Here is a 12,436-nt window from a genome sequence, read left to right on the forward strand (position 1 = left end):
TTTGCAAAGAGTTTTGAGGCTGCGGTGGCGGGTGTGAGAGAAAGGAAGGGTCTTGAGGTTATTGGATAGGAGATGGGAGTGGTGGACATGGCAATGGGTCGGCGGTGAAAGGGGGTTTCTCCGCCGGATAACAGCTGTTTCCGGCGAGGAATTGGGTGGTGTTGGGAAGAGATGAAGTGATAGACTGAATGGATTTTCTTTCTATAAAATTCGATTGGAAAAACAGAGAGAAGAAAGGTGGGAGTGTTTTGCTGCGTCAGACAGAGTTGCTAGTTTTGTATGGGTCTCTGAAAGTGGGTTGCTGTTTTGGATCGCAGAAATGGACGGTCCCGATGGGATAACGTGGCGGGTCCAAAAGATGGGAAATTTGATTTAATTTTTGCAGAAATACCCTTTGGTTTTGTTGTAATTATAAAGACTGTCTGCGATCTTTCTACATTTTCCGGTAGGGGACCAGCGTTCTATTGTTTTATGAGTTTTAACATGCGTCTCTTTCAATTCCAACTATAACTACACCATGATTACAATCAAACAAAAGAAAAAGGATAACAATGTTGAATATGACTGCACTAACATGATTCGATGCTATAGAATACTGCACTAACATGATTAGATGCTATAGAATACTGCTTTAAGGGGTGAGTGGTCAAAAGAACTTGTTATATATGTTCAAATCAATTAATGTAAAATGTAGAAGCACCAAAGTGTTCAAGAATTTCTCATTTTCGGTGCAGGATGAAGTTTGCATGTCACTTTGGCTGGTTGCTTTTGACTACTACCTTGCATAAGTTTCTTTCAAATATTTTGTCAAGCATCTCGATAATAGTGATATTTAGAGAAAATATTTGAGAAATCTTGAATAAAGGTAACTGGATACACTGACTCGAATGTGAATCTATCAGTAAATAAAAATTTAATACATACATGCATGATTTGGGAATGGTTAGGTTTTCATTAAGGATAATGTTCAGGGGACCACAATTTTAAATCAAATTTGCAAACCAAATAATGTGTCACAATAAGAAACAAGTACGTTAATCGACACTTAATTAATAATCCAATTATTTACAACCACATCTGCAACTTTGGTTTTAAAAATTGGGTAATGCTAGGGAGACTAAATTTATGAATGCGCACATTTATAAACACTTAAGTAGTAATCCAATTATCAACTTCTACATAATTTTGTTTGCAAATTTTGTTTATCAATTTAGTATTCCTAGCTTCCATATAATTTAGTTTGCAAATTTTATTTACAAATTTAATCTTCCTAGCATTACCCTTTCATTAAATCAAATACATTTATTAGAAATTTACATGACATAATGTTATTGTAATTAGTTCTTGAATTGCAAGTTAACAAACAATACGTGATTAGTGTAAAGTTGTAAACCTATCAATATATTGGATAGGACTTGAAACCTTTTTGTTTTTGTTACGTTGGCAATTGGTACAGGGGAAGTTTTGGAAATCATGAAACTATATAGAAAGATTTGTAACAAACCAAAAAAGCAAGCACTAGTGCTGAAACAAAAGCACACACCAAGAGCCAAGAGTGGCATCTGAAATTGGACAAAGAAGCATGCAAATCCGACAACGGTCTTCTGAAATCTCACTGCAATCAAGGGCTTGCATCGCAACTAACTCTACATAACATGGCCACGTTCGGTTTCGTTTTCCTAAGAATTTCAGGTTTGGAAAGCTGCGTGATTGTTCCTTCTAAAACTCAAAATTGTAACGTGACCAAACTTAATTAAATAATACAAGATGGGCTACAGAGAAGGATTGAAATTAAATGAACTAAAAAATGTAAGTTGTTTTACTCTCAAAATCAGGCTACATCCACTGTGTTGCTCTCAATATATAGATTTCAGACTAAATAGCGCTCGACTAATACATTCATTTTATTCTCTATGATTCGTCCGACCCCCACAATGGAGGTCTCTACCCCTTTATATAGGGCTTTCCCCCTTGAGACCTCTCAAAACAGCACTTAATGTGCCAACTATTTGTCCTAGCTTACTAACAACTTTTCACATACTTGGCCTGACCTTTGTTGGCAAAGTGACATTCTAGCAGTCAGTTGGCAAGTCTTTTAAGGCCCATGTGGCCTGAGCGTCATACTCGAACCTCAGTTACTCCGCCTTGCCTTGCTGAGCACTGCCCCGATTGCCTTTATGTCCCATATTAGGCCTCTGTTGTTGCCTGCATGTCATTGAATAGTCCAATTAAGTAGCACTCGAGTACTTCTATTCTTGGAGACTTGTGTCATAAAGTTGTCAGCATATCCACATGCTCTTTTCGATAGGTAGTCCTTTTATCTTGGTTGACCGATGCCCCTAGGGTTGGCCCTCTCTGAACTCTTGGGGCCTTCGGCTTCCTGACTTTTCCTCGGGCTCGTGTCCTTGGGTAGGCCTAAATCGGCCCAACGTTAACAAAATGCTACTTCGTCGGCCCACTAGTCACACTCACCACCATTAGAGACCAAAATTTCACTCCCAGAGAATAAATTACATGTATTGCCATGATGTGGCAGTTCACAGTTGGTCTTCTTTTTTAAATTCTTTAAATTGTGAAGTTTTACTTTATTGTCATATCATATGATTTACCAAATCCGGTTTAAAAGTATGTTCTTCCTAGCATTTCCTATTATTAATCGCTATAAGATTAGAATCACGGGCGTAAAAAGGCACATACTATGTACTCCTTTACTCAAGGAAAACTCTCGTTTAATGGAGATGTGTCTCTATCTTCCCCGCTCGTCGTAGAATCTCTTCATTCTTCAATGTGACGAAAGAGAACGAAAGAGAAATAATACACTCCATCATAGTTAGGGATCTTATTCTGACTTTGAATTCTAAAATAACTCCTTCTCGTCCTTTTTCAAGTCCAAAATAATTTTAGACCTACTATGAATATGATGAACCAAATAAAAGTTGAAAAAAAAAAATAACAAGAAATATCTTGCAATCATGCAACTAGACAGAATCGGGCCAAACTCAAAATAATCTTTTCAAGTGACATAAATTTTAATCAAAGATATGACATAGTGTCTTTGGTGAGTTGGTTTGGGTAGTTGTAACTTCAAACTCAAGATCAACTGAGTTTTTTATGTGAAAAAGGTCATTGGTCTCTAACGTTAAAGATGGAGAAGAAATGGAGTTAATACATTGAAGAATGTTTTTTTGGTCACTACAAAAGAGTATGACTCACTAGGGTTGGGTACAATTTAGTTCGGTCCGATTTTAAATTTCAAATCACAAGTCAAACCACACATTGCAGTTTATCCAAATTTCAAATCATAATCAAACCATAATAGCTCAAAAACGATGTAATCTCCCCAATATTACAGCGTATTTGGTTCGATTTGCGATTTAACATGCACAAAATATATGTAACAATGGTACCATGAAAATGAATGCAGATACAAACCGCAAGTCAAACCACATAATGGGTTGGGAAGTTGGGACATAATAAACATATGTAACAATGGCACCATGGAAATGAATGCAGATACAAACCGCTAACATGTGCGGATGTCTTTTTGCGTGCCCCAGAATGCTTAATAATTCCAATTTCGAAGCAATCATCTTATTTCTTTCCCTTTCTTTTTTACAGCAAAGGTGGAATACTCTCATCAAAGCGATAATTCTAGAACAAAAATAATTAGGGATAAGTACGAATAACTATCACCAATTTATTAGAGTGATTTCAAATTAGTCTTATTTTTCTAAAACATTCTAAATAACAACCGACGTTAAGTCAAAACTTTACTAACATTAACTGATGACGTTATAGTATTAAATGACAAGTTGGACAAATATTAAAGTAGGTTTTCACTAATCGATGTCTTTGGTGCTCTAGTCCCCCAAATCGACCCCTTTTAGAGAAGTTAAACTATAAATTTCCTTAGTTAAATTGCGTTGATTAAGCATCATAGATGACTTGAGAGTTAAAACATGCTTTCGTATTTGTCCACCTCAGAACTTAATGCTAGTGAACCTAACAAATGTCAAATTTTCAAAATTTTAGGTAGTTATTTGGAGTAACAAAAATAAAATATGCGGCCACTACTACAGTCTAGTGGTATTCACTTGTAAGTGAGATGTCTTACATTTGATTCTCGTCAAAGGAAAATTTGAACCACATTATTGCTAGCTCATTGTGAGGTTTAGCCACTCCCCACCCCTTTAGTGTAAATAATATCCTTTGTTAAAAAAATATATAGAAAAAAAAAGGGTAAAAAAAAAACTGTGTTGTACTTGTACTTAGACAGTGCTAAGAAGTGTGTGGTGAAAAACCACATTCTCAGCATTTCAGAATAACTTTGTAAAGTTTTTGCTAAACATCGATAGAGGAGTATTTTATTTTCAGAATTTTAAGCCATTTTAAAAGCAAGTTTAAGTTCAATGTAAGGTTAAACTCACTCTCCTCCCCTCAGTGTAGATAATATCATTTGTTAAAATAAATAAATAAATAAATAAAAGTCTAAACCGGCATTATGTTTTCTTTAATTTATGGGCCATACTAAGATGGAGCGGATAAGCAGTAAATTCAGAACTTCTAATTTGATGTTGCTTTTGGGCCTTGAGTTGGGTGGTGATGGGGCAAGGCTAGACATGTCGATGGCTCAAATTTTGATCCGAATTTGATGTAATTAATAGGCTATGGTTGCAATTTTCAATACGATTACCCAAATAAAATCCGAATTTGATAATCCAATTATAAATGGACTGAGGCTTGATCTGATAATTACGATCCGACTTAATATAACTTATTATTTGTTTTTTATATTATTTATTCTTTTGTGTAATAGTAGTTTAAGCTTTTTATGCAATAAAAATACAATTATATTCTATTTTCTTATTATTCAACACGAAAAATTTAATTATAAATAGAAAAATATAATAAAAGAATGAGGTTACTAATGATATATATTTTTTCTAGGTTTTAAATTAAATCCAATAAGGATATGATCCAATATGAAGCTAAGGTTAGTTAAATATGGATTAACAAGTCATATCCGATGAACCAAATAGATACTAAATTCATTAATCTAATTATAATTGAATTCGGATATAAATCAAGACTGATCTGATTAAAATTCGAGCCATTTACAGGTTTAGGCTTTTTCATCAATCATTTAGAATCTTTGCCTTAAAGCCTTGAGCATCCAAGCACCAAGGGTCCATAGGAAAAAAATAAATACAAGAGAAATCAAAATGAGGTTGGCCTTAAGAAAAAAAAGTCTCGAAGATTGAGAAAAATGAACACTAGTTTTTTTTTTTTTTTTTTTTAACAATTAAAAACGGTCTCTCAACTGCAAATTATAAGTTGGCACGTATACATAACTGCATCAACTTATATATCACAAAAAGCAAATTTGTCCACATGTCAAACAATGATGGAGGAAAATATTTTCCGAGAAAGATACTAAAAAGATATAATTAGCACAAAAAATCATGATATGCCTATTGCAGATGCCCAAAAAAAAATATATATATATATATAGTTCATATCCCAAATATATAAAGTTCATAAGCATAAAACTATATAAAGTTCATAACGATAAAACCCTAAAGTGAGTGGTCCTCTGCAGAACATTTCAAACTCAAGCGAAAGGATATACATAAAGTTCATAACGATAAAACCCTAAAGTGATTGGTCCTCTGTAGAACACTTCAAACTCAAGCGAAAGGAACAATTCCAGTCAAAATATTGATGTACAGGAAATTCTGCCTCATCTCTTCCTACATTGTTAGTACTAGTTTGACACATCTGAAATTAAAAATAAAATAAAAACAACTATGAAAAAATTTGGTGTGTAAAATGTGTTTGGTAAATGTAAAAATAAGCGCTTATTTTTAAAGTTCCAGCCAAAATAAGCAGAAAAATGGAAGCAGCATTTTGTTGCTTCTCAAAACATGCTTTTTTTCAAAGTAGGCGGATGAACAGTAAAGTTTAATGAAACTTTCTTAAACCCAATTATACCCTCTTCGTTTCTCCTTCTCGCTTCCCTCATCATATCAGATATTCGAATCCGATTGTTCGAGAGGACAAGTCGAGTTTGGCTTCGCGAGGAATTCAAGGCCGCCGAAGATTATGTTATTGGCGAGGATGATCTTCTGGAGATTTCTACTTTACAAGAACTATTCCAGGGACGAAACGCTTGCCAGAGGGCTAGAGCATAAGCAAAGCTACAGAGGGACAACCGCCCCTCCCCTCGTCGGAAATGAAGCCCAGGTGCCCCTCTGGTCTCGTTGGATAATCTACGCCTTCCGAATCGGCCACAAAATATATGCAGGACTGGGCAGGGGCTAGGCGGGCGTACATGAAGACGCCGGAATCAGATTTTTTTTTTTTTTTTTTTTTTTTGCAGAGTCAGGCGCGAGGAAGAAGATGACTTTGGTCTCATTTTAATTGCACAATTTCATTTGAGATGGAGATGGAAGATAACAATATAAATAAATATAAAACAAAGATAAACCAGAGAGACGGAACCTAAAATTATAAATAAAAAAATAAAATAAAGATAAATGATGAAGATTGAAGATGAAATTATAAATAAAAAATAAAATAAAGATAAATGATGAAGATTGAAGATGAAATTATAAATAAAAAATAAAATAAAATATTATATTACATTTAACATTTTACCTTTTTGGTCATTTAATATAGTCACAGCAGTTTTACATAAAAGTTTACCAAATACTTGAACACTGCTTTGTTTTTTTGTTAAAAACATTTTTACAACAAAAGTTTATCAAACACTCAACTGTTTTATTTTACAGTTGATTATTTTTACAGCAGAAACAGTTTTTTCAAAAAGCACAACAATATCAAACTAGCTCTTAGTCTACCTCAACTATTTGAAGGAACATAGGTAGCTAACTACCTCAACTATTTGATGGAACATATGTAGCCAATACAAAAAAATCACTTAAGGGTTAGTAACTCAAGTAATTAATAGCATTTACCTAACATTCGGAGTCCCATACTTCCTCTTGCATAAAGAAACAAAAAAATTACGCATACACCATCTGCAAAGCTTCTGCTCTGAAGGAAACCAAAACTAAAGAAGGATTTGGTCACATAGAAACAGCTTCCTGGAACAAAAATCCGTTGCAAAAAGAATTTACCTCTGCTCAAAACTCTCTGAGACAACGGACACGGAGTTCTTCAAGGTTTTAGACCCAATCATCCACAACAAGTTAGATAAAAGTCCTCAATTGAAATTGGATTTGCGCATAGAATTAGACAATATAAATAGATGGGTTGGTTCTCTTCCTCTCATTTACTCCTTTACCCTTTACGTATGCGTAGCCACATTGGCAAGCAGATTTGTGCTCCCTCCCGCAATTTAGATTAGTTTAACGTAGAATACGGTGTGTATGGACAAAAAAAAAAACAGGAAAAAACAAAGCAAAGACGGAGAATCGAAATCCACATACATTTGCTACAAAAAGTAAAGGATTTTTATTGCAAGCTTTTATACCATCTCCACGATACCAATTATGAGCTTAAAAATACAAATACAAAACCTGTTTGCAGATGCATCACCTGATTTGGGCTTCTTCGGACTAAATTGTTTCTTCTGCCTCACTCAATCTTTTTCCAGCTGAGACACAACAAACTGACTGTATTGCCCTCTGCCTCCTCCAATCTTCGGTTTCGAATCGAATTCACAGGCCAGTGAAAATGTAAAAAAACTTAACCCAACCCACACTAATCCAGACTCTGCAAAACCCACAATTCCAAACCACTTCTCCCTCCAAAACTCTACACAAAATCTCTCCCAACATGATCGAAAAGGAGCTTAGACCGCAATCTCCCCGATTCACTCTGCATACCAATCAATCAATTACACGTTTTCAGTCACCTTTTTTCGTTAAAATTCAATCCAAATAGCAATAATTTCCAAAACAAATGAGAAAAAGATTGAAATTCACCTTGGACACCGCCCCAACGGCTTCAACGCCGCCAGAGGCAGCCGTGCATTCCGGTGGCGTTTCAAAAAGCGACAGCGAGAACTGCTTGTAAACAACCCCGACATCGAAATAGATGATGCCGGAGCTGGGGACGTCGACCCGGATACCCTTAACGGGGAACCAGAGGAACAGCTCCTGAGCCGAAATACCCGACAAGGATCCGATCTGCCCGAAACTCAGCATCCCCGAAACGTTTCTGTCGTAATGCAACTCGCTCTCGAACTTGGCATTGCAGGCCTGATCCAGGTGGACCGTAAACCTGCCGGCGTCGTCGATTTCGAAGTCGACCACCCCTTTCGGCAGCAGCCCCATCGGAAGCCCGTGGGCCCGCAAAACGTCGTACATCGACGTTGGCTTCGAACTTGAGCACGTGATCCATGAGAGAAGGAAGCACAACATGAATTCTAGCAGCTGCATGTTTGTTAAAATCCCTGAGTCCACTCAAAAGAGAGATTTTTTTTTTTTTTGGCGGTGGTGGTGGTATTTACAGAGGTTTGGAAGAATTAGGGTTTTTGAGATTTTGGAGGAGGAGGGAATTGGAAGATTTTTGGAGTGGAGGTAGTGATCTAGTAGAAGTGTAGAAGCAGAGAGTGGTGCCAGCTTGAGTACAGAGGGGATTAGGAGAATGATCAATTATTGGTGGTGGGAGGGTGGGCCCCAGTTGGAAATTGGCTGTGATTCCCTGTGTTTTCAACCTGTAGTGCGTGAGAGGTCGCCCAATGGGGGCCTGCCATGTGGGTACGTAAACGGTGGTTGTGGTAATTTGGCGGGATTTGGTGGGTGATTTTTGTCGTGGAATCTGATAAGCACGAGGAGGTGGAGGAACCTGATAAGCACGGGGAGGTGGCGGAACCTGATAAGCACAAGGAGGTGGAGGAAGAGGAGGAGGCGGCGGTAGAGATATTGGATAGAGTTTCGGAGAAGGCGAGGAGCGAGGTGTTGGTTAAACAGTTAAAATATACAGTTGGAAAATTAGAATCCTCGTAACTTGAGAGGCCATAACGAACCAAAAGCACTGTCATCATCTTCTTTTTTCAACAAAATCTTCCCTAATTTTCTTTAGTATGCAATAATTTGCTATCTGTTTTTGTATACATAAATATCGTTGATGCGAATGAAATACGGGTTTTCTTTAAATACAATCATATTCATACATCATGTATTTATCGCTTAATTGTTAATACGGGAGTTCTTTGTCGTATCATTATATATTGCTTAACAGTTCATTTTTTTAAAGATTGAAAAGATTTATAAAAGCACTTTAACCTCTATTTGAAAAAACGAATTCAAGACGTGCAGTGTGAAATACGAATCTTGAAATTGATCTCTACCCACTATGTTATTTATGATGATTTTTTATGTACCGCTTTCAAGTTCATAATTATGAGTTTAGTGACAAAATATGTTTGATTTTGACAGATTAATTGTTGTGCATATACTTATAGGATACCAGATCTAGCCCTGCCAAAAATGAACAGAAGAGATGCATATGCACATGTGTCATATGTGGTGCAAATTTCGTGTACCCGGCCTGCACGTACATTGATTTGACATCCATTTTATCTCCAATTTAAAATTCTACAATTTAAGAAATTAATTGAAATAGTAATTTAATTTTACTGCCTTGCAAAAATAATTTTAAATTAAATTTGTAAACCATGTCATTTTTCCAGATGCTTTTATAATGAATAAAAATAGTTATCGTGATAAGATTAGTCGTAATTGTGCATCATACTCTTTATATTTTTTTTGTAATTCCAATCTAATTTTTCTTTTCAGTTAAATAAAATTATCAATGTACTAAAAACTAGTTAATGTCGTATTTTAACGGTTGCAAATGTATGAAAAATGATAATGTTGTCAACTTGTCACACATAGGAAATCAAAGGTAGCTTGCGAAAGGTAATAACAATATTACAGTACGCATTACTTGGGGTATAAGTGATTATGATTTTGTCTTGACATAAATTATGGACAATAATTTCGGTAATTAATTGAAGACAAGTTTGCTAAACAAATGTTTAGGGGATTATACTTGGAGTGATGGAGTAGTTCAACTAACGTGTATTCAATTCAATTATTTGGTTCAGCTACCTACTTCCTTCGTCATAATTATTATAATCTTCCGTACATTCATAATTTAATGTTATGAAGAATATTATAGACATACACTCATAGTATATGATTAAGCTTTTGTACATATGTCTCTTACTAACGTTTCTTAGGGTCAAAGGGTTTCTATGGTTTGGTGGCTTGAAATTTTTTTTATGAGCATCAGAGACAAAAGTTACGTGATAAGATAGATAAAGTGATTGATATGTCTAACATTAATTATGCATATTAATAAAAAAAAAAAAACAAATGCATGTTAAGTAATTTTAAATTTTTAGTGGAACTATAACGCTATGTGATTGTGTTCGGTGTACACCAAAAATTTCTTGCGGTTGATGTTAGAACTAAAATTCCGCACCACCATAGACAACGGAGTTGTGCGAAAATGACCAGCTACAAACAAGAACAAACAACCGTGGATAACTTAAGGTACCAGTATGATACCAGCTAAAGGCTCTCTGCTGTCAACTTAGTATAAAGTATGCGAACTCAAGCAGTGGGCTAGAGAGTAGAGTATGCATATGAAAAACGTTATATGCCCTAGATGGGTGTATTCATACTAGTCGGAAGGGAGTCTTTTTAGGATATAGGATTTGCTTAAACAGAGAGAATCCTAAAAGATATTTTTTATCATAAGATATTAGTTTCTTTTAAGATTGTGATTACTTGCGACACACGTTAATCCTTAGATTGTAAGAATCTCCAAGATATAAGAAACCAAACTCATCCCCAATCGGATCAGGTTTTCATGTTTTGCAGAGTAAACATGGTCAATCTCAACGAGGTTTGTGGACCTCACCAACCATTTTGGAGCCTAACAGGGTGTAGTGGCACTGTTGGTCTATTTAGACTGTTTAGCCTGATCGATTTTGTTGAGTCTATGATCAGATTTATGAGGTACTAGTATTTCGATCTGTCATTACTCCAACCCAATAAAATTCATGGTCCCACAGTTGAGAGTTTAATAACCTTGATGCCATCATGCGGGACCATTTCTCTGGTCGTCACCCACAACTCTTACCAGTTTTGTTGCTACCACGCACTATTGCCAGTTAGATGTGCCACCACTCTTTGTTTCCGTCGTTGCTAATGTGTACATTACCTTTTTTAATGACGGGCAAAGGGTTAAAGTAAAGAGATTATGCATTGCAACATGGGTTTATTGTCAGATAACTAAACATAATTCTGGCTGACATGATTTATAATTCTTTTCCATTCTTCAGTTGAGGAGACTATGGATCCAATGTCGTATTAAGCCCACAGGCCGTCTTTCAAAATATAAAGGTCAGACAACTGGGCTGGACAGGGCTTCTAGCCTTCTTGGTCAAGATATTGGCCCAATCTAATCACTATTGTTTAACATATATTATACAACAATAAATCTACTATAAACAAAAAGGGTTAGGTCTTTGACGTAACTCGATGAGCCAACTACAACTAGGTATCAAACTCAAGACGAACTGTATAAGTAATCCCTGCCTTTGTTAGTTAAACTCGAGGTCTTCCAATTCACTTACAGGTAAAGAGATATATCATTAAATCATAGTACTAATTGATATTTAATTTTTTTTAATCAAACCCAATTCACTTATTAACTTACAATCCCTTGTGGTTAATGTTCATATTCGTCAATTAGATATCTAGTGATATTTTTTTCCCTCAAAGTTGAAACAAATATCAGTTTCAAATGCCCCATCATATTAATCTTTATCTTTTGTTATGATGGGGATTCTCTCCCCTCCTTTTCTCCCTCCCTTCCCTCCCCTTCTCTCACAGGATTTTTTATTTCTTCTTTCTCTCTACAAAGATGAAATTTTAAGCATTCAAACAGGAGGGGAGAGAATGAGTGAGAGAAAAAGAGGGAGGAGAATTCTTGTACCTATTGTTTGTTTGGTCGCCTCATCGCTATAGTCTATTGGGCACCATAGTTTAAGTTGACATGGATTCTCAATTTTATCAATTTGAACTTAAATCTTTGCTCTAGTCTCCACTAGTCCTCGCAAAATGCTCATATCAAAACAATTCATATTTTTGCTTTAAATCGTAAGTGGTTTATAACTCAATTTGTTAAAAATATTTATTTTTGTATCTGAGGTCCCGTATTTAAATCTTCCTTCCTATAGTCTAATGTAGATTATCCTATCTTTGTCAAAAAAAAATATTTTTACTCTAAATGATAGCCAATTGACATCGTATTCAGACACGACATATGATTCCTCATGTCTGATTGTAACAAACTTCATCGTTGTTCATATTAAGTCCACTTTTAAAAACTTAGGACCAACTTAGGACCAAAGAAAAAAAAAATCATAAAAACGTAAAACTACACAAATATT

At 35.5% G+C, this 12,436-nt stretch overlaps 2 protein-coding genes across 2 annotated transcripts in view; both read right to left on the reverse strand.

The window, feature by feature from the left end:
* The window catches only part of LOC137726300 (probable sodium/metabolite cotransporter BASS3, chloroplastic), a gene marked incomplete in the record, with an annotated part of 2,445 nt that extends 2,179 nt beyond the window's left edge, over positions 1 to 266 (reverse strand). Inside the window, 1 exon segment of the mRNA XM_068465210.1 lies at positions 4 to 266. Within this exon segment, the coding sequence (XP_068321311.1) occupies positions 4 to 89 (86 nt within the window).
* A 6,635-nt stretch (positions 267 to 6,901) lies between these two features.
* LOC137725757 (uncharacterized) lies at positions 6,902 to 8,586 on the reverse strand. The gene is made up of 2 exons (XM_068464538.1): positions 7,950 to 8,586; positions 6,902 to 7,842 (listed from the first exon to the last, which is right to left on the reverse strand). Exons 1-2 carry the CDS (start codon positions 8,403 to 8,405, stop codon positions 7,780 to 7,782), a joined length of 519 nt encoding a protein of 172 aa, XP_068320639.1. The 5' UTR covers positions 8,406 to 8,586; the 3' UTR covers positions 6,902 to 7,779.
* Positions 8,587 to 12,436: the final 3,850 nt, after the last annotated feature.

Source organism: Pyrus communis, chromosome 2 (assembly GCF_963583255.1).
Source record: "Pyrus communis chromosome 2, drPyrComm1.1, whole genome shotgun sequence".
Classification (NCBI taxonomy): Eukaryota; Viridiplantae; Streptophyta; class Magnoliopsida; order Rosales; family Rosaceae; genus Pyrus; species Pyrus communis.

Coding starts and splice junctions, on each gene's coding strand:
- LOC137725757 (XM_068464538.1), bottom strand. CDS start 8,405: ATGCAGCTGCTAGAATTCATGTTGTGCTTCCTTCTCTCATGGATCACG. Junction 7,843..7,949: donor CCGTTGGGGCGGTGTCCAAG/GTGAATTTCAAT, acceptor ATTGGTATGCAG/AGTGAATCGGGGAGATTGCG.